Consider the following 22,735-nt stretch of genomic DNA (forward strand, 5'->3'; position numbering starts at 1 on the left):
ATGATACAGATCCAGGGTTCCCACACATCCTGGACAACCGGGAAGATCCAATCATGGAAAATGTAAAATGTCCTGGTAAATGATTTCAGCGTTATCTGATTTTCTGTCAGAACTCTCAAAAACAGATAGCATAGTTACAGAAAGGGCTGAAAGTTGTGGTAGAGCTGGGGCCCCATATACAGAGGCTGAAAGTCGTCGCTGCAGCGGCCCCGGGTTTGACTCCGACCTCTGTCCCTTTGCTACATGTCCTCCCCTCTCTCTCCCCATTTCCTGTCAATCTTCAATTGTACTATAATAAAGGCAAAGAGCCATAAACATAATCTTAAAATGATTATATAAGAATATATAAAAATAAAAAAATATGCAGTATTTTTGGGAAAAGGTAAATTGTGTTATAGACTTGCGTACTTACCCATACCTGATATAACATGTTAGGCAACAACTCACACCCCCACTGAGCAGTATGCATCATTTCCTTTAAATAAGTGAGCCGGATCATCACTAAAAATGTCCTGGAAAATGATCTGTATAAAAGAGTGGGAGCCCTGATACCGCTTCACCTGAAACAGCGCCTCTGTTCATCCATATCCACGTGTGAGTGTCACCGCTGCAGTAGCATGTCCTCTCTTTTGATCTGCGTGTCTCCCCTCACTGTTCAGAGGTGTCATGTCTTTGGCTGGATTCTCTCTTCTCCGGGGCGTAGGGACGGGGCTCTATTTTTAGACAGGCGGGGGAGTCATTTGGCTCGTCTTTGCTTTAGAAAACCTCCAGGATGACCACTCTTTGTCATCTACGCTGCTCTCCACTCTCGAGATCCCCTTATTGTCTCACTTTGTTGTCCTGTAAACATCGTGAAAGAAGTCGGCAGACCTTGAAATTATGTAACTGTGTAAAAATACAGTCAAGCTGTTTTGTAATTAGCACCGTGATACTGGGGTGTTCATTAAAAGATAAGGAGAGGAGAGGAAGAGTGTGTGTGTGTGTGTGTGTGTGTGTGTGTGTGTGTGTGTGTGTGTGTGTGTGTGTGTGTGTGTGTGTGTGTGTGTGTGTGTGTGTGTGTGTGTGTGTGTGTGTGTGTGTGTGTGTGTGTGTGTGTGTGTGTGTGTGTGTGTGTGTGTGTGTGTGTGTGTGTGTGTGTGTGTGTGTGTGTGTGTGTGTGTGTGTGTGTGTGTGTGTGTGTGTGTGTGTGTGTGTGTGTGTGCGTGCGTGCGTGCGTGCGTGCGTGCGTGCGTGCGTGCGTGCGTGCGTGCGTGCGTGCGTGCGTGCGTGCGTGCGTGCGTGCGTGCGTGCGTGCGTGCGTGCGTGCGAGCAATGCAGCCTCAAAGAGTGAGGGAAGTATCTAATGATGACTAATTATTTCACAGTGGCAAATTACAGTATTTGTAGTCGTTGACTATCTTCCCCCTTGCAAGCTAAATTAAGAGCGACGTGGGACGTTAAAGGAAATCACTGTTTCATGTGTAGGATTCCTCCCAGTCACAGATTCACATAGTTCTGCTCGTAAGACGGACTGAATGTCAGGAGGAAAAGCCCAGAATCCGTCGTTTGTTCTTCTTTACTCAGAAAAAGCCATTCTGCGGCTCTGTTACATAATCTGGGGGACCGGCCATTTAATTAATCATCACAGCAATAGCTGCTGTGCCAGGATTTTTTAGATATGATCTTTGCCGAGAGGGGGGCTCAGTTAAGTGCAGCAGGATAGTGTGAAATCTGAAATCTCTCCTGTTTTTCTCTTTTTATCTTCGAAGCCATATAAATAGAAGGACCCAGTTTGAGAACCCAGTCCTGGAGGCTAAAAGGAGACTCCAGCAGCAGCAGCAGATGCAAAGCCAGGGTCTGTCCTCACTGCCCCTTCCCACCATCTACAGAGGTAAGACCACCGCACTTTTAGGATGAAAGCCATTCATATCCCATTATTAAGCTTCTTTGAGTACTTAGAAAAGCGCTATATAAAATGTATCTATTATTATTATTAGGGAATAAAGTCATACTCATTATCTGTCTGTATACAGGGAAAATATCAAAGTAAATGTAGCGATTAGCTTCAACCTTTTCAGTTTCAGTGTTTGTGCGGCCCCAGAGAGTCTTTCATGAGCTTTAAATATTGATGTGCTGCATATTTTCTGTACCAGGTCTTTTTGAAAATGAAGAAAAACGATTTGTGAATTACAGTCATGTTAAGGTTCGCTTTGAAAACATCCAGCTACAACATTTCTATTAAGGTCTTTACACACCAGGGAGTTTTTCTGTGCAATCAATTCACACGTCAGGATATTTGAACGTCTGTTATCGTCATGAGTACTTTCACACAGAAAACAAACATTACATGGCAACAAAGCAGTGTAATTGCTGTTGGAACAAGGTCAATTTTTCTGAGCTTTTGCACCGCCAAGAAAGGCATCAACCAATCACGTTGTGCCTTTACTTATAGGGATTATCAAACAACAACACAGAGACCAAATTACTTTTACTCAAGTCGAACTATCCCTAACCTCTCTGACTTCACAGAGGTGTAACAGGGCCCTTCAGTGTCATGACAGAAGCATTGATTATATTAATTATAGTGAATTATATTATATATAATAATATATGCGTTCAGTTTTTATTATTGTGTTTTGCATATGAGCTTTTTAATGATATTACTTGTGTTACTTGATATTAATTACACCGTTTAACATCATTGTTATTTGATATTAATTTATTATTGCTCATACTAATTTGTAGGACTATTTTGTATCATAAACATTTAATTGGATTTTGCTACTAGTCTCTTCCTATTTTTATCTCTTGAGGATTTTATTATTGTATTGTTTTTAGCTTTTTGTCTTTAATACTTATACTTACATACCTTTGTTACTGGTTTGTTTTTGTTTGTTTTTGTAAAGCACTTTAAGTTGCATCTTGTGTTACAAAAGGTGCTTTGTAAATAAAGTTTATAATCATGTTTACAACATAATTCAGAAAACCATGACAAAACATGCAATGTACAATACTTGAGAATTAAAACTAAGGGCTAAGACAGCTGAGACAGCGTATAGCAAACTTAAACATATAAATCTGTACCCTCTTCATCATTATAGCAATGCACAATATAAAACAAAATGGGACTCACTTTCTCCCAAATGAACTTCCTCTAGTTCAGGAGAAAGTTGATGGATCACCATAGCAACATGCAAAGAGTGGTTACAACTAAGTGCATTTTGCTAATTAGGAACGGGACTATCTCTATGTCGAGTGACAGCAAACTGCAACAATCAGTTCACTCTTCAGTCGGAGCAACATTTAGGTGGGACTGATAATAATACTTCATGTAAATAATGAACATGTGGGTTTCAATGTGAAGCATTCTGTTTAATGACTGGTTTGTTGCTACCTAATTCCAGTGCTCATTCTCCATCAGCCTTAGCAGTAGGATGTACGAGAAAAAAACTGTCTGGACTGGTGAAGTGGAGGTTTGTTTCCATAGTAACGTAGTAGTCCGCCGTTCTGAGTCGAGAGCCTGTCTCCGTGGTTACACTTTGTGTACATTCCAGTGAGGCTCTCTCTCCTCCCTCCTCTCCCTTCTCCTCCCAAACTTTTGATGCCAGTGGAGGATGCCAGCCCCTGTGCCACCCTTCACAGACCCCCCCTCGTTCAGGTTGGCCCGGTGCCCGAGCGCTGCCACAGCCTTGGCGACCTCTCCCGCTCGCCAACTCTAGCTCGCAGGTCCGCTGCGTACGCTACATCCTCCTCCGCCGACGTCTCCCCGCTCCGGCGCGTCCTGACTCGGCGGATGAATACGTGTCCAAACCACCAGCAGCAACAACAGCGGCAGCCACTTCACACCCCCGCCTGCACTGTGGTGCTAGAGCAGCCTGTCTGTAGCCCCTTCTCCCTGTGGCACTTTGTCAGTAAGTAGGCCAAGCGAGAGAAGCAAAAGAGGCTGCCTGCCGCCCTTATGGCTGCCCGAGCTCGTTTGACTTACTGTAAGCATGCTAGCTCACAAGCAGGCTTTTTTCGCTTGAGGCAGTTTAAGGATTTGTGTGACGAGCGTTTACCATGACGTGTCTGATCGCCTGGTATAAGCAGGCAGAGAGTGTAATCACTCCCGTTTGTGTCTGGACCAGTGACAGCCAACAAAGGATGTAAACTAGCACACTAGCCACGTCTCCCTCTGAGGTGAAAAGATGGGACACTTGGTTAAGTGTGACTAAGCTTGTTGGCTGAGAGCCGCTCATTCCTACACAAGGCGCCCCTCCTCCAGAAATCTCCCAACTCTCCCTCCTTCAGAAATCTTCCAGTTCTTCCCTAACCCTCTCAACCATCTTCTCTAAGAACTGATCCCTGATTGACAGCATGTCATTGGCCGAATTTTGCTGCTTATTTGGTAGTCTTTTGGGATGGGACTGAAGACCTGCACCACTCTGATGCTCTCTGCACCCTTTTTGCCCACCGTATCCCAGCATGGGAGGAGAGGAAGAGATAAAAGTTTAGTATGTTTAGGTGTACCGGGAGGGTTGTCGCATTCGTACCTTGCACGGTCAGCCACACCTGCATCTTTCCGCACCACAGTCCCACCTCTGTCCAAGTTCGCTTTAGACCATACCCTGGCAGTTTTCCTGTGGCTACACCCATATCTTAGTGGATAAGCTTTACCCATGCCCCCACCCTCTGAGCACTGCCCTGCACCAGCTTTAAGGTCCTTTCAATCTGTGCTATAAAGCATTCACAGTACTACTGTTATTGGGTTAATTTGTCTGTTTTTGTTCCTTTGTAGAGAAGCCGCTGTTCACGCGGGACCCCACTCAGCTCAAAGGCAGTTTTTTGTCCACATCACTCCAAAAGAGTAACATGGGCTTCGGCTTCACTATTATCGGAGGCGATGAGCCTGATGAGTTCCTCCAGGTCAAGAGCGTTATCCCCGATGGGCCCGCCGCAGCTGATGGAAAGATGGCCACAGGTAAGCTTCAGGCATGGCAGAAAACACGCACAAAACAGTTATTCACCTGTAATTAACTATGAACTCTTTCCAGATACCTAGGCAGTAAACTAGTATAAAATAGTAAACGCATGGAAAGTGTGTATTTGTACAGGATCCTACATATATACAATTTCTATTTTTAATCATGTAAACATCCATTTAGTTATTCATTCTGAACATGAACGCTAATAAATTCAAAGTCAATAAAGAGAAGAAGCATAACAAACACAAAATTTCCAGAGAAATGCAGAAATCCTTGTATGTTTTGCAGCATCTTTTCCATTTATCAGCATACATCAAGAGAAACCAGATCCACATTTTCACACGTTCACCTTTTTTAAAGGTGACCTATTATCCTTATTTTCTGCCATATATTATGTTACAATATCGGATTTTCATATTAAACGTGGTCAAAGCTTCAAATAACAAGGTAACAATGTGTAAAAGTAATCCCTGTGAGCAAAAACCTCAGATTTCAGACTGTTCAGAACATTACCAATATCAATCTGGGCCTGATTTCTTTTCTATCTTGTACTTTACACAGCTACACAAAGCTACATGCTAGCACTAGGGAAAGCTGTAATCTTGGTTCAGAAGCCTTTATTGGTGATTGTTCATGATAATAATAATAATGTTTTTTTTAACATTAAAGCATCAAAACATGTAGCAGTAGAAACCATAAATACAAATATGTCTGCTTTAATGCGCCGCAGCCTACACAGTCCAATTCAAACCCAAATGTGAACACAATATGCAGTACACACAGTGATGTATGTATCTTCCTTTCTAGTGCATATGCAAGATAGCAGTCTGTATGTGGTTGTATGTGTGTGCATGTGCAGAGTTTTGTTCTAACATAAATCATATAAGGGACTTTATGAGCACCATAATTCCTGGCTGTGGCCACATGGGGGGTGAAAATGAAGCCCATATGCACACGCAGTACAGACACACCTGCTGTGCTAAAGGTCAAGGGAATAGAACTAACAGGTTTGACAGTGCTCTCAGCATGCAATCATGTTTCTGTCTGTATACACTGGAGCACATATGGAGCTTATAGTGGTCATTTATCATACCTTAAGTAAGCTAGCCAGGGACTTTGCTCTGTGGTAAAGCTCTCCAAAACACTTTTGAATTGGCCCATTACATTGTAGTAGGGACTTCTTGCAGAACATTGGGTCATTAAAGTCTGTTTCTTCATAAATGTGACAGTGCAGCACTCCAAAATAGATCCCCTGATGACTAATAAAGCTTGTCCTGACAGTACTGCATATAAAACATTTTGTGTGCCTGTCTACCCGTCCCCATCCTCTCTCTTTTTTAAAAATCCCCCTCTCTTCTTTTCATGTATTCTTTCCCCCGAAAATAACTAACAAATCCCTCTCGCATCTCTACTACCCAACTCCCAGCCTCCTCCCCTCTTCGCCACTTCCTCCCCTCAGCCGATCTCCATCTCTATCTCACCATCCAGCCTCCATCCCCCCGCTTTGCCTCCCTAGACTTGGTGTCCTACTTCTGCAGTGACAGAGTTAGCTCGATCACAGTGACTCAGAGCTCACACGGACAAAACACAGAACGCAGGAAATTCCCAATACCAGATAGATCATTTGTGTCGCTTTCTCCTCATCACCCCTCCTGTCTGTTTCCACAAAGGGATCACACAAAGCAGGGAAAACATGTTGAAGCAAGCACTTTCGTAAAAGTAGACTATCTAATTTATTGCTGGGAGACCACACCCAAGCAAGATATCTTGTGTTTTTTGTAGAATTTCTTCTTGTCCATAGAGGAAATGTGCATTTTGTTCCCTGTGATATTTCTGAGTTTTTGTCAAATACACAGTATAAATTGAGTGAGCTTATAGTGGAGTTTGGATGCCAGAGGCAGGATTTGTTGGTACAATATGTTTCAAACTGCTGTAACACTCATTAAGCAACAGAGGGTTATCCCACTGAACCATATAGTACACTGTATGTTAGGATGAAACAATGAGGCATTTAACTCATTCAGTGTCATAATCAGCAGCTCATTGTGACTTTTCCCCCTATTTTCTCAAAATCCTATTTTGGTCATCTTGTCTGAAACAGTTGGGCCAATCGTCCGGAAATATTGTACTACATCATTTCTGATATTTCACATTCAATACTTCAAAATAAACCACTCGTACGCTCTACAGAGCTGAACTTGTTTGAAAAATAGACTTGAAGCAAATAAAAGTTTCATGTCATGGTTACACCCTTCAGACGCAGCTGAGATGCGAGCGTGCAGATTTAACTGAGAGTCTATCTGTTGCAGGAGATGTGCCGGTAAAAAGTGTGTCTGACACGCTTTGCGGACTAGACGACAGGGGCATAAGGGGCATTTCACAAAAATAACAAAAATAAATATTTTTCCCCTGAGACCTAGTGGCATCTATCGGTTCAGAGAGTTCTTCTTTTAGATATAGATTGAGATCGATTTAATCTTGTGCAAACCAAACTGAAAAGGTGCACTTCCAAAACTAAACGTGTCTTTTGAACACACAGTGACCCGGTTAGCGTGGATAATCCACAAAACCTTAGAGTAAGAAAGAAAATTCAATTGACCTCAAGTTTACTGGGGTGGTAGCACGTAAAACCAAACCTGTCTGCATGGAGAAGTATTGTAAGAAATAGATTTGACCCTGTAGGTCGACAGTAAGCATGCATAGTAGAAGAAGATACGTCTATACATCTCCCTCCCCATAAAGAATGAGATCTACGGGCACAGAGAGGGCGCTTCAAGGTCACGTAACCATCATTTGTTTTCTACCAGTGTGCTCAACTATCGATTCTGACACTGGTGCTCAAGGCAAATGTCATCCACGTTTACCCGGATTAATTAAAAAGTCTCTCATGTCACGTTGCCTCAAGGTGTGAGCTTGCTTTGTCAATACCAGCGGAGCGTTTGAACTTGGAAAGCGTTCGTCTGCAATCAGAGTTTACAACAAGAGGACATTTCTGTGGTATCTTAAACTTCCATATACATCGGCTGTCGCACTCAGAGGGGTCAGCCGAGCGGCTCCACTTGAATCCAGGAAATCAATATGAATCGCCTTGTTGTTTAAGAAAAAGAGTGATTGTCCCAGCTGTTATTGCCGTTATAGTCTCCTGCTCACGTTTTCAGAGAATTGGACAGCGTGATGCGTGCGGTTAGCAAGGTGAGGGCCGATCGCTAAAGCACACGCTTTGCCTATTAATCATGAAGGATCTTTGTTTTTTTAACTTTCTCTCTCTGCAACACACACTCATACTGCCACCCTGCCCTTTCTCCAAAGAGCATGACAATTATACCTGCAATTACCAAATAATTGTTTTCATTATCACCCCGGGTCACGCTGTTTGTCAGACTTCAAATCTTGTGTTCCCATTTGCCCAGTCTTTTAAAAATATCTGCATGCTGCCTGCACAGCGGAGCACAAAACACTATATTTAGCAATCTGGTTGAGACAAAGATAAGCGTGAATGTAGAGCGCATTTGTGTGGGAAGATTTAATTGTCAGCTAGGTTTTATCTACAGTGCAGTATATTTCACTGAGCAAATAAAAGCACTTGGCCCATAAAAGGCAAACATTTTAGCCACTTATCATCAGCACTATTTTACACATGAAAGGCAGAAAAGATAGTATCCCTGGTAATGTTTGCCTGTAGAAATTGTTTATAGCTGATATCCTACAACACTGTCGGCTCTGCACTTCCTGTCTACCTTATTTGGCATCCGAGGTCACTTTCACTAAATGTGCAACTTCTAAGCTGCGGTTTGAAACATGATACCATTTCCTTTCCTAATTTAGACATGTTTCACTAATCAAAACCAAATAAACATGAACAGATAAGTTCATATTTAGAGAAGAGGGTATGTTGAGAGGTTGCCATGATTTTTAGGATAACCGTAGCAACAGCAGCACAAGCCCGGGTGGCTACAGAGCAGGGGCACTGACTGTGTGGGATGATTTACCTAGTGCAATGTCCGTGCTTTGATTATGGACAGGGACAGTTTCCCTTATCCTTCACCTCTCTCCCTTGTATCCAGTCTGTCTCTACTGTCCAGACAAATGGAATGAGTCACGCAACATAGTGTTATGTTCCTGCTTATCAAACATTCACTGGAAGGTTCACTCTGACTCTGTATCTACTGCAATATTCATTCCTGTGTTCATTAAGCTTCTATCTTTCTATCCTTTTGTCTGCAGGTGATGTCATTGTCTACATCAACGATGTGTGCGTCCTGGGCACCACCCACGCCGACGTGGTCAAACTTTTCCAGTCGGTGCCGATCGGCCAAAGCGTCACCCTCGTCTTGTGTCGTGGCTACCCTTTGCCCTACGACCCGGAGGAAGCTGCCAACAGCAACAACAACACCACCACCACCACCATCATCTCCCCCCTGGGCATCATGGAGCAGCGGCCCATCATGGTGAACGGCAGGACGGGCTACGACAACTACCTGGACTATCTCTCCCGCACGGCGCGCTTCGTCACTGACCCGAGTCAGGACCAGGTCAACACCCAGCAGCAGCTGCTAACCCCTCACCCGGGCGACACCCACTTAGATGGCTCGCTTCCTCCCACCACCGGCACCACACCTCCTGATAGCATCTCCATGGCGTCGTCAGGGGCGACCCAGGGAGAACTACTGACCCTGACCATGGTGAAGGGCGTGGAAGGTTTTGGCTTCACTATAGCGGACAGCGCCACAGGCCAGCGAGTCAAACAAGTGCTGGAGCCTCAGGGCTGCCCGGGCCTGTGCGAGGGTGACCTGATCGTGGAGATTAACAAACAACACGTGCAAGGATTCGCACACACCCAGGTGGTGGAGCTTCTAAAGGAGTGTGCCGTGGGAGCTGAGACAAGCCTGGTGGTTCAGAGAGGTGGAACTGGTAAGATCAATGGCTGGAGGTAGGGATGCTGGGAAGATAACCGGCTCAACACGAGCACTTGAATCTCTCCACTTCTTTGCGTTTCTAGCTGCATGAAGTGGTTTTCAACAAAATACTGGTAAACCACAAATGCCTCTGAAGTGCTCTCTACCCTATATTTTTCAGAATGTGTGGCCCTCAGACAATCATTATTATGCACTGCACTTTGTTGTCAGAGTCACACAGAGGGTTGTAATTTGCAGAATCAACAGGTAGCTGACTGTTTTCTGCTGTGTGAGTGTGCAAGATATGTTGCATGTGTAGAACGATCTGTGTAGATTCCTCAGAAAGGCTGAAAAAAGCTTACTTCTAATGGCGATGTTTGACATTGAAAGAAAAAAGGAGAAAGATTCAATGTCATGTCTTCCCTTAATGTGTAAACGGCTCAAATGACAGAGCATGAGTTGTGTGTAAGCTGTGATCTGCCTGCAAACGGAGCTTGCCTTCTTATTGAATTGTGGAGAGTGCATCTGCCAGCAGTGACTCAGCCAAAGCTCCGACGTCGAAGATTAAAACACTAGATTTTAATTAAATCTAGAAAAGGCAACGGCGGCTCTTCATCAACCAAGCAGATAGGATCTGTCTCTGAAACCTCGTTGTTAAATGATTCTATGAGTTTACCTGTCCTTGATTTAGTTTGGCATCCTCTTAGTGATGTCATATGAGCTTAAGCACATGCAGTCATTCGTAGTGTGAGCTGGAAGCCAAGACAACTGGCTTTGGAAAACAATGCTGTATTTTGCATGTTTGTGTTGTGTAATGTCACATACCAATCACAATGCCAACTGCCTGGTGCCACAGACACCCACAAAGGTCAACAGTGCCCTCTGAATAGATTTATTGCCATTTATTTCTTGATTACGCCGTGGCTTTGTCAGTGGCTGAGAGCCAACAAACAGCAGGGGGGGAAACAGAGTAGCAGTGATGAGGGCATTTTCTAATCTAAAAAAGGGAGAAATGATACATATATTGAAGCCAGTATCTCTGAAATATCATCTGCCAACACATAAACATACATACATACAGGTGAGAGGTCCAAATTTCCTGCCACCATCTGAAAGATCTCCATCCGTCAACACACTCCCCACACACACACATAAATTCCCAGTCTCCTATGTGTGCAGGAAGCTAACGGTGGAGCTCCCCTGCCATCTGTCCGGGCGCTTCACTCGCGGCAGAGCTTTAGAAGGTCGAAATGAGCGCTCCCATCTAGAAAGCAGCCTGTTGGCCCGTGGAAAACACTGGCAACCTTATTTACATGCTATATTTCATCTCATTATTCCAAATCTGGATATGGCTTAGCTCCACTACACAACAATACGCCAAGGTGCAGTGTCACATCTGTTTATGTTGATTCCCTGTGACTTGACAAGCTGTGGGTGCTCGAGGTGGAGAAAAAAGTCACCCAGTCTGCTTTTAGGGTAGCATGAATGCATACGGCACACATACTGTATGTGTTGAAATGACTAAGGCTAAGAGAAGGTGACAGATATCCCAGCTGGGTGGGCTTTTTAGACATTGGAGATGTTGTGAGAGAATTGGGGGGATTTAAGAAGGAAAACACTGTCAGACTTTAAGCTCATTAAGATCAGAGACTTCAGACTCTTCTGGGGGGGAAATGGTCAGAATAAAGTCTTTGTATGTTTTGTCTGAAAACTATTTTCTTTATGACGGAGCTAAACAATAACACTGCGACTTAAGAGGAAACCACAGATCTAGATTTGTTTTCATGTGGCAAAGCTAATGATCTCTTATTTTTATTAAAGTCTTATGATAGCTTTGTTGACTTTCCTTCCCACACTCTAAAATGGTGATACATTAAAGGGTTGGGGCACAGAAATGCTGGGTTCTGGACCTCCACAGGCGTCAAAGAGGAATCCAGTGGGTTATTCGATACAACACTGCCCATTGTTCCAACGGCTCATAGTTCTGAACGCACAATAGTCTGAAAAACACTGAAGCTTGCAGACGGACTTGTCCGGGGAAAAAAACGTGCATTGTAATTTTCTCCCAAAATATGATGTCCTCAGAACAGAAGTACATGGATAATTATGATGCATTTTTGTTGGTCAGGTTTGTTAGGTGTACGCATGAGGAGATTGATTGTGGTTACAGAAAGAATATCAAGGTAAGCCAATGAGAGGGAAAGATTGGACAGGTCATGCTTTCGCTTTAGTACGAAGATCCGACGATGTCATTCTGTATAATATTTAGCCACGTGTTCATATTTGGGAGAGTGCCATCGGAGGAACAGCCCTTTAGAGCAATGCACATTCATTTTGCGGCTACGGGCTGTTGGAAAATGGTCTTTCTATCCAATGGAACATATTTCTGATTAATGGAGCTAAAAATGATGAGCAGTTGGACCAATTGCAGGCACCAATAAGGAGATATTGATCGGTTTAAGTGGCTGAATTAGAGAATGGTACTACTATAGCGTCAGTAGTGAGTCTGAGAGCTTGGACATTTTCCCTACTTCCCAACATTTTATAGATTAAACAATCTATTCATTTGGAAGATAATCGACTGAATAATTGATAATGATCATCGTTAGTTTAAGCCATATACCTTTCAAGTGCCTGAGTGGCTTCAGTGTATCTAGCTCCAATGCACGGTGATCAAGCTTAAAGTCTTGAATGTGTTATTGTTTCAGTGAGAGTCCTTTTATTTAAGTCGATGATTGGCTTTCTCTGCAGTTGTTTTGAAGTTGATCTTTGTGGTCCATTCACTTCACTAGAATTCGGATATGTTGTCATTTTTGTTCTTAGTCATGCAGTGATTATGCCCATATACGACTATTTTCAGCAATGTAAATACTGCAAATTCAAGTGCAAACTGTGTCACACTCCAAGTAATCCCTGAGTTTGAGTCGCAGCAGATTTCTTTTTCTCCCCCAACTTCCTCAGAAAGGTCCAAACGTTTAGCCAGGCTATTTCCCATCGTAATAAAACTGTCAACATGCTGCTGGAATGATGCTCCAGTTGTTACTGCGCGATTTGGCCCGCTCCTTTAGACCACTGGACACTGGCCACACAGCCTTATTCAACTGACTGTTAAGTGGTTGTGCACACTAGCCAGTGAGAGGAAACCGACTGATATCCGTCACCAACAACTGTCACACTCCTGTCCTGTCTCTGCTACACTCTCCAAAGACTTGCCAGTTCAGGAGCAAGCACACGGCTCATCACTTTCACTGGAAAACACAATCTGAAGCCGTGGATTGAACTAGGACCAGGAGCTGGCTAAGTTTAAAAGCGTGTGAGTCTGCATGACAGGATTTTTTTTCTTTTCGGATGACTGCATCTTTATGCTGCAGACCTCAGCGAGAACACACACACAGTCAAGAAGGGGGGGATTGACAGCATTTGTGCCCTCATCACTCCCATGACCACAGTCCAACAACACTGATATGTCTATTTTATGGTGCCGTTGCTATGACGACACACTCCTAATGTCCAGCAACAGAGATTACAAATTACCGGTGAGGCGAGGAAGGTTCACAGATTGAGCTTCATCAATAATTACAGGTCTCTTTCTCTCTCTCTTTCTCTCTCTCTCTCTCTCTCTCTCTCTCTCTCTCTCTCTCTCTCTCTCTCTCTCTCTCTCTCTCTCTCTCTCTCTCTCTCTCTCTCTCTCTCTCACAAACACACACACAAACACACACACACACACACACACACACACACACACACACACACCTCCTGTCGTTGTTTCAGCTCTTTATCTGTACAGTAAACACAGAAAATAGGGATATTTTGAAAAAGGGATTCAGAACTCATGTAAGAACAGAAAGGAGCAAAGACATAATGTAAAGCTAGTACCACTACAGAGGGAAAATTAAACCCACAGTGTCAGTGTGATCTTCTTACTTACCTGCTTGTTGTCATGGACACAGCACAGAGCCAAAGAGAGCAGCAGAAAGTTAGTCTTGTAATGCAGTAGTTGCAAAAGTTAGTCTCTTAAGCATCAACAAATCATTGACACATGAGACATAAGTACAATCATCATCAACAAAAGAGACAATCATAAAGAAAAATAGCAGCTTCTGACAACCATGTTTACATTCTTTATCACCATCATCACATAAGCAGATTCACTGCAAACAGAGCAGAGGCTTCACGGTTTATGCAGTTGTTAGGGGAGATTGTGGGCTAAGTGGAGAGCTGAGGCAGTGTTCAACATCTTTTTGTAGAAAAAAAAAAGAATATTTGAGCAGTCATCTACAGGCCCCATGCACATTTATGTCAAACTTTCTTGGGGATTAGTAAACTAATTATTTCAGGGCGCTAATGGCATTTTCTGTCAACGGAGAAGGTCCAGGTGTGAGCAATTAATTGAAACTAGAAACCAAAGACTGTATGAAATATAGACGTAGTGTCCGGGACGTGACCCATAGGTTTCTGAAGATCCACAAGGAAGCTCACAGGGGTCGGCTCTGTCGGTCTCCAAGTTGGCAGTGCCTTTGCTAGCCACCTGCCACTATAAACATGACTTAATTATACTTAACTTTAAGCCTTAATACAATTTAAACTGAAAAGTTAAAAGAGTCACAAAATGTCAACAGTTGATATGAACGAGGGAATTTTTTTTTTTTTATAACCAGGCTATAAACATTTATTTCTATTTATTTTTCAGCCCTGGAGGTTGTCAGCAGTTATTTCTGTCAATCTTGTACAGCCGCGTCAGTCTAATCCACACTTATCAACTTGTTTTTTCTTTGAATGAAGCTATGTAGCTTACTAGTTATGTATGAAGGTGACAGAGCCATGTCCAATCCTACCTATGAGGCTTCTAACATCCAGCTGTCTGTCAGCAGAAACATCTGTCAGTTGGGACAACACAAGACCTATTTTAATCTCTGAACAAATCAAAACTATGGGCAGTGGTCCCGGCTAAATTACAGCAAGTGCCAGTATAGTTTTTACAATGTACTAAATTACCAGCGGAGCCTTTGGAAAAAAATAAAGTCCAGCCCAGAAGTAGTCCAGCACGTTTGCAATTTGGGTAGTGTGTGCAGATGAACGTTGTTTGGCATCCCTCTTCTGGCTGCAGCGCACAGAGCATGGAGCGTCAGAGGTCTGTTGATGGTCTGCCATGTCGTCCTGCAGATATCCGTGCTACACTCTGCGGGGATTTACCCTTCTGCACACAAAGCCATGATACAGAGCTGGTTTAAAATCGGAAAAGTCCCTTTGATTAGTGAGCCTTAGAGCCTGTGAATATTCTCATTCGTCCAGGTCGTCGTTATCCTCAAAGCAATTTCAATCAAAAGCAACTGGACTTTGTCTAGGAAGACGTTTCACCTCTCATCCAAGAGGCTTCATCAGTTCATGTTCGCATCTGACCAGGCTGGGACTGGACCAACTAACTGGTGTGAGATCCAGGTACTTAACCTCGCAACAGGCTGGTGATGTCACTGAGACCCTTTGTGCTCCAAGTGCCAACGACCGTCGTTGGTGGGAAGTTGGTTTCGTCTTCGTTAGTGCTCTATTGAGTCTATTGAGTCGAGCTTTAGAGGTGCTTGTAGAAACATTTTGTAACCTTTACACTTAGCCAGGGTAGCTGCTTCCAGTCATTATGCTAAGCTGAGCTAGCTGGCTGTAATCCCATACAGACCTGAGAGTGGTATCAAGCTTCTCATCTAACTCACGGCAAGAAAGCAGATATTTCCCAAAATGTCCAACTATTCCGAGGTGCAGCATTTCACTTGGAGTTAAATCCAAAAGCTGTGGTCAGATGGCATTACTGCTCTAAACATGATACTGTTTTGGAAGTAATCCTAAACAGGTGGACCTTTTGTTTTTTATGTTGCTTGTGTCAAGATTCCCAAAGAACTTGCCATCAAAAGCGAGGCATTAGTGCCAATCTGCCAATCCACCGTAAATTCACACTGAGCCATTTATGATCAAACCATTAGGCCAATTAAGTCCCATCACCTAGAAACCCCCCACTCGTAATATAGTTGTGATATTTAGCCATCCCTTAAATTTGAGTTTGACTCCTGAGCCGTTTTTGCCCGACAAATGGGCACTCAGCACCAGCAATTATTGTGCCTGTGTGTGTGTGCCACCATATGTGCATGTCTGCATTCGTGTGTGAGTGCATGGCAGACAACCTCATTAGTGGCTATCTGGACCATTAACAGGCTGTGTCCTTGTTGCCACACCAGCAGAGACACAGGGCTGTAATTAGCTGCCGAGACTTTCTGCTCGTTCACATGCACGCTCACCCATTTAGCTTACCTCTAACATGCCGCATTCTCCCTCACCCTAGCCCACCCACACACTCAAACAAACGCTGAGCCACATGGTTTGATTCACATAGGTTGTACGCACACCTACACGAAAGCCAGACGCACACTTTCCTCGTCTTATTCACACACATCCCAAGGCAGCCTTCTGCACACAAGCCCCCGCACGCTTACATAAACTCCCCTTTCTAGTACTATCATGGGTAAATTGTACATTATGAATCAGCTACCTCGGTCGACCTTTCACCTGAGATCCGTGGTGTGCACACATGATGACATGGGGCCACTCTAAGAACCATGCAGACCTCAGGTGAAGGGCTGTTTTGTAGAGAAAGACAAGAAGAAGGAGGGTTTGATTCACTGAGCCTCCTCCAGCCTCCCAGGGAATCGGTGTGTAACTAGACAGTGATTCATTGGATGTGTGTGTGCAAGATGGAATAGTTGGAAACAAAAAAGAGAAGAGAGAAAGAGAGGAGATAGCAGGAGAGTGATGAGTTTGGCTCTTTGCCAGTAGACCAAAGACAGTCGGCCATGTTCACACTTACAGCTCTGTCCCCACCGAAACCCAGAGGGGCTGCCCGCCAGGGGTCGATATCCCGTCCAGTCTGCACTGGGGAGGCAGCCAATGTTCTGGAAGAGATGAGATTAGATCATAGCAGAACTTTAAAGGGTTAAACAAAGCTTATGGTATTTTGCCTTATTGCTATCAAAAGTATGTCAGAGAAGCAACTCTGCAACTCCTACCTGTGTGAGGGAGGAGTAGATTCACTTCCCTTTGTTAAACAAATCTATTTCTCCTAGTTGAGTTTTAATGGGTCGGAGTTTCCCAGTGATTGCTCGGGCTTGATTGAGCTTTAATGTAATACATATTCAACGGCTCTCTTTGCAAATCATTTGTTTTCCACACAGCTACAATGAGGCTGTTTTTTTGGAGAACAGGCGAACATGGAACGGGGCTTTTGAATAGAAGTGGATAGAATCGGTTTTCTGCTGTGGATGTTAAGTGAAGCTGCCAGCCTCCGTCGTGAAATGGAAATACATATTCATAAAGGGCTAAAAAAGATTCACACACACACTGCCATCAGTTCTAGTGTTATCATAGTCTCATTTGAATAATTGAAGGGCCAGTATTAGCCTCTCATTGAAATTAAGGAGATTGGGTTTTTCTGTGTAGCCTCGCGTGTGTGAAATGGTTGGATGTCGAGCTGTGTATTGATAAGACTCTGGCGGCATGATGTGTATAATGATACAGCGATTACGATTCAGCATTTTACAATATCCTGCGATACTGTAAGCAAGCGATGTATTGCTACTGTATGTATCTAATTTAAGGGAAACTGTCATAGTATAAATAACACACCGCAATATGCATATGTTGTAGCTGAATATGAATTATAAAACCACTATCTTGCTGTTGAGGGTTTCAACAACACACAAATCCATGTATGTGAAGAATCTTTGCATGTAAACTATTCATTAATAATCGATGATTTGTTTTTGAGTGTGATACGGTATCATAAATCCCAATATCGCACTACTCAAGTTCATTGATATTTTCTCACAGCCTAGTTGGATGTGTGTGAGTGTGCACCTGTGGCAATTTAGTTTTTCCTGCACCCTTGGAGCAAAAAGACTCTCTGTGAACTCTGCGCACTTCAAAACTTTTTAATTGGAGTTTTGGGGAGAAATTAAAAACGGGGCACAACCTCAAACAATCCCATTCCTCATTACCTGCCAGGGCCGAGGTGAGTGAGGGGTGGAACACAAGCGTGCACAATCACACACTGTGGATTTAATTATAACATTTTTCCTTCCTCACAGAAGGGTGACACTTACAGGAAAAGGTAACACCGGATAGTTTAGAAGCTGAGTGCACTACTGTAGCCGACCTGACAAGTCTGATTAGCGTTCAGTCTAAGGGCTTTCAGCACCATAGACAGCTCCCCTCTCTCTCACTCTCTATCCTCACTCTCTCTTTCTCTCTCTCTCTCTCTCTTCCTCTGAGTCTCTCTTTCAGTCTCTTGCCCCTTCTCAACTTTTAGCCCCGGGGCACTTTGACGCCCATGTACAACTAAATGTCTGGTACGCCTGATTTAACAGTGACTCTACCCTGAGGATCACCTCGGTCAGTGATGCCTGGTAGTGCACCTCCTTTCTGTCTGTCCAGCTCAGGTCAAGTCACCCACACTGAGAACTGCTCTGTTGTTGCCTCTTTTGCTCGCTTTCTCCTTCACACTCACTTAGATATTCTCATGCAGGTATTCTGGACTGAAAGCCTTTCACTGATTGACCTTCTTTGGGAAAGAATAGCAAAAATCATCTCTGTCCCTTGCTGTTATCATACTTTCCAAAACATTCTTTGAGTTTCAAAAAAGCTGTTGTACAAATATAAATACATTGGGCTTATTTTTGACAGAGCAAAGCTGGCAGTCTGGACAACATGGGTGTATTTCTTTACGTAAACTTCCATATTGTCACCATTCCACTGGACGCTCAGTGAGACAAATGTTTTTACTGTGTGATGGAGTCGGGCCAGGCCAACACTGGGAAGGCTGGCGCATAACTTGAGCGGTCACCCCGTAATTCAATCCCTCTATTTGCATATGCTTGCAGCATCCCAGAGGAGAGACCGTGGCAGCACTTGAAAGACAGGAAGGAGAGAAATTGAATCAGGATGATAGAGTGTGCACCTACATGCGCATGTGAATCTGACTATAGAAACAGTGCAGGAGCATATGTTTCAATATTGTGTGTGCAAGAGACCATGTATCACACACTGATGTCAGCTGCTGCTGTTGTGCTGTTTACTGATTGTTTTCTTTCATCACCCAAGATAGATTTTTGGGAGTTATGCTTGAACAATGTTGTTAACAGCAAAAATGTGGTGTACCTTTTTAAAGGTCAAAGCAAGACGGATGGGGAAGTCAAAGAAAAGGTGTGCCCTTTTCCTCTCTACACTGTGTTACAAACTGAAACCACTTTATTGTGGGGTACAGAACTGAACCTACCAACATTGTCACTGCTGAGACCCCAGACAGGTCTGTGAGCAAATGTCTCTTTTAGTGACAATGAGAACAGAAACACAGTTTTAATTGGAGCTCATTTAGGATGAAATTTTAACTAAAAGAGATTGCACACAGTCTCTTTTTAATCTTTATTGTTTTGGTTAAGTCCCACCGCTCTTATTAGTGTCTGATGAACCTTGTGGAACTATTTTAAAGTCTGTTTACAGGTGTTTCTGAGTACTACTACTACTCCATATCTTAAAAAAAAGGTTGTATGAAGCGATATGAGGTGATGTAAAAAATCTGGGGGTGTGGAGTTAGAAAGAAGTGAGCTTACCAGACACCTGCAGCCAGCTCCTCATCTCTGCTTGATGTCAACAGCTCAAAGCTAGATTAGATGCAACTAACATAACACACCCAAATCTAGGTGCCTTATGTCCTGAGTGTTGTCTTCCTGATAAGAGTTCTCATTGGTTAAAAAGTTGGTTATTAACCTGATCTTTGCCTTAAACGCAAGATTGAACCAAAAGAAGACCTCACGCTTAAGTGGAACTTCCCACAGATTTTTTTGATTTCTGTGTTTGTACTACTGGCACAGCTGCAACTGCAACCAGACTTTCCAGTTGTTATGATACCTATACCAGTATAGGAAAGGTCTCCGATACTGCCTAGAATGCTGGTATCTGTATCCATATCCACGAGGGTGTAAGTTTGTGCACTGACCTGATACCGATAATTTAGCCCGGAAAAGTTGTTTATTTATGTTCTTTTGCAGTTACTTGGATACTAACCAGATAATAAAAGAAACACGTGGTCAGTAGTTTAGAGCTGTTATAAAACAATATATGTTTTTTTTTTTTATGCAGTAGAATCAGAGTGGTACTTGGTATCAGCATAAATGCAATACGGTCAGTATCAGGAAGGAAATCATGGTTTCGGAACATCTACCAGACTTCCTTGCGGACTTTAAAATGAATATACACGACCCTAATGAAGGCGCCAGAGTTCACTCATCCAACAGTGTTATAGTACATTGATGAATCCATGGAGTACTCTTTTAAAGGGACAATAATATGCCAGTTAGTGTTTGCAGCTTAATTCTGCTACCCCAAAGAGGCCAAAACGCTGGTTCAATATCAGATTCACCTTCATGCTTTTTTCCTCAGTGCAGGGAATGTTAGATCACCTGACATCCCAAAACAGAATATCAATTCACACGCATTAACATAGATGCAAAAAAGATGAATTCATAACCGTCTTTGAAATTAATAGCTCATATTATTTTTGCCACCTGTTCATCACTGTCGTGTTTAATCATATCTATCATTTCCACATCAAGACGAGCTGTGCCTTTGTCTACAGTCCTGTTTTAATCCGTCTGCTTTCACAGTGAGTTGGTGCCTCGTAGATATTTATTTGCGATCTTTTGTTTTGTGCTTTTATCCCGTTTGAGTCCATTGTGTTGTTCTTTGTCCTTTCTGCCACTCGCACCATTTTCATGTCACATTCTCATCTTCTTTATCTGTAATTCTGTTGATAATGCTTTTCCCTCACGTCATTTTATTATCCTCATAAACCCTCTGCCATTGGCTTTCCCAGCTGAAATTAAACCTCACATCACATCATGTGTTTCGACCATCTTTTTCAGTCTAAAACATTTTTTTGTTCTCTCGACATTACAGGTCACTATTCACCCTGGAAGACCCCTAAGCAGGTAACATGCACCAGCCTCCAAAACTGGGACTGTCCCCTTCTCTCTTTTTAATCATCGGTGTACTGTAGATTTTCACTTTAGTACCAATGGCTGCAGTGTGCATACTGTATGTGCTAATCTTTTTATTTTACAATTTTGTATTACCTAGAAATGACTTTTAAATCTCTCCATCGCCATACTAACCCTACTGATGATTCACCTTATGTCCGTGGCTCGTACAACATCTACCTTTGATATCCAGCCCTTCTTTATTGTCATAAGTCGAGAAAAGGTCAAGTGGCCTGCTCATAACATCACTTGTCTTTTGATCCTGTGAGTCAGAGCTAATTCATAACCTGACTCAGTGCCATCAGGGTTATCTGCACTCAGGGCATTTGAATTATGCTAAAGTGCTGCTGAGTCTGTGTTCTAACTGCTTTGGCATGGCCCAGATGCATTCATCTGTCTTTTATCTTCTTCTTTCTTTTTAAGAACATTTTTACAATCATTTAGATTTTTTAAAAGCTTTCTTGCACTTTCATACTACCCTACACTTGCTCCCTGGCCATTTATCTTTCACCTTGCCTTTATATCCTTTTGTCACATTAAGCAAAAGCTCTCATGTGGTATCTCTGCGCTTTTAGCCTTTTTTCTGCTGCCACTGCCACTGCCACCATAAATGCTCTACTATCATCTGCTGTCCCTGGGCACACTAAAAACTCCATCCTCCAAACATCCTCTTAGATCAGATTCAATTTGTCTTTGTGTGTGTTTGTCACAGACGCATGCCTGCACACGAGTGTTCCTCCCATCCTTCTTTGTTTCTCTTTGTGTGCGACTATGTGTGTAATCCATTTCATAGCTGGACGTCCTCCCAGTGCAGCTCTGACCATTTCCTGACCCCAGCTCATGTTGTCCTCATTCCAGATCACAACTCACAACACAAGAAACCCTCAATTGTGTGGCTTTTAAGACTCTTGTCCCCTGACATTCTCCTCATTGTTCATTATTCCTGCCCCCTCTTGATTTAATCAATCTCGTCCATTTCCCTCCAACTAATTGTAATTCTGAGCTCAAAGGGAAACGCTTTGAACGTCACAGAAAAGCAGACGGCATGCAGGGCCTCTCTCTGTCTTGTCTCTCTCTGCATCCCTCCATTGTTCATTTGTTGGAAGCCCCACCCCAACCTGCCCCCCCCGCCCCCAGCTGCTGAACAGCCCTCACACCAGAGTTCAGTCTCAGTTTAATTGGGTATCATTTCAGAACAAGAATTCTTCTGCAGCGTTGAGACTGAAATATGGAAGAGTTTGACTAATAAGGAAAAAAACAGGGAAATCGTCTAATTGTCATATCGACCTATGGTTGAGCTCAGCCTGCAGCTCCCGAGAGTTTCGTTTGCAAATGAGCTTATAGATGTTTGTCAAATATAGCCAATACTGTTTATAACAGCTAGGTAGTGTTGTATGAGGTACTCGTCCATAGTCAGTGTATTACCTGCAGTAGATGGATGGATGGATGAGGACAGCAGCTAAATGTATCTTATCCATCTATAAAAAGGCCCACTTACTTATTTATTTTTATATTGAGAATATTTTCACTGCTTTACCTTGCCGTGAAACAGCCCTGTTTAAGTTTCTGCAGGGGAAGTGAAGCAGTTTTTTTACCTCACAGAATACAGGAGTTACTGGTCTACTGCTACCTCGATTGATTAGTTTGTCATTCAATTTTGTTTGTGCCTAACTCTTTAAAAAAACAAACAAAGAAATCACATAATAACGCAAACAAACTGACCAATCGAGGCAGCGATAGACCAGCATCTCCTGTGTTCTTTGAGGTAAAATCACTTTTTCTGTCAATGGAGTTTGGTGGCTGTGACGAGAGCATAGAGCACGGC

At 43.1% G+C, this 22,735-nt stretch overlaps 1 protein-coding gene across 12 annotated transcripts in view; it reads left to right on the top strand.

The window, feature by feature from the left end:
* Positions 1-22,735, top strand: part of magi2a (membrane associated guanylate kinase, WW and PDZ domain containing 2a) — a gene marked incomplete at its 5' end in the record, with an annotated part of 231,811 nt that overhangs the window by 178,741 nt on the left and 30,335 nt on the right. For 6 of the 12 annotated variants that reach the window (XM_083935216.1, XM_083935220.1, XM_083935221.1 and 3 more), the window contains 5 exons: positions 1,749-1,870; positions 3,588-3,890; positions 4,757-4,939; positions 9,168-9,854; positions 20,831-20,862. In XM_083935216.1, coding sequence (XP_083791342.1) covers positions 1,749-1,870; positions 3,588-3,890; positions 4,757-4,939; positions 9,168-9,854; positions 20,831-20,862 — 1,327 coding nt within the window. The remainder of the gene's footprint in view (positions 1-1,748; positions 1,871-3,587; positions 3,891-4,756; positions 4,940-9,167; positions 9,855-20,830; positions 20,863-22,735) is intronic. The other 6 variants (XM_083935223.1, XM_083935224.1, XM_083935217.1 and 3 more) reach the window with 2 other exon arrangements.

The sequence above is a fragment of the Echiichthys vipera genome, assembly GCF_963691815.1.
Source record: "Echiichthys vipera genome assembly, chromosome: 20".
Lineage (NCBI taxonomy): Eukaryota > Metazoa > Chordata > Actinopteri > Perciformes > Trachinidae > Echiichthys > Echiichthys vipera.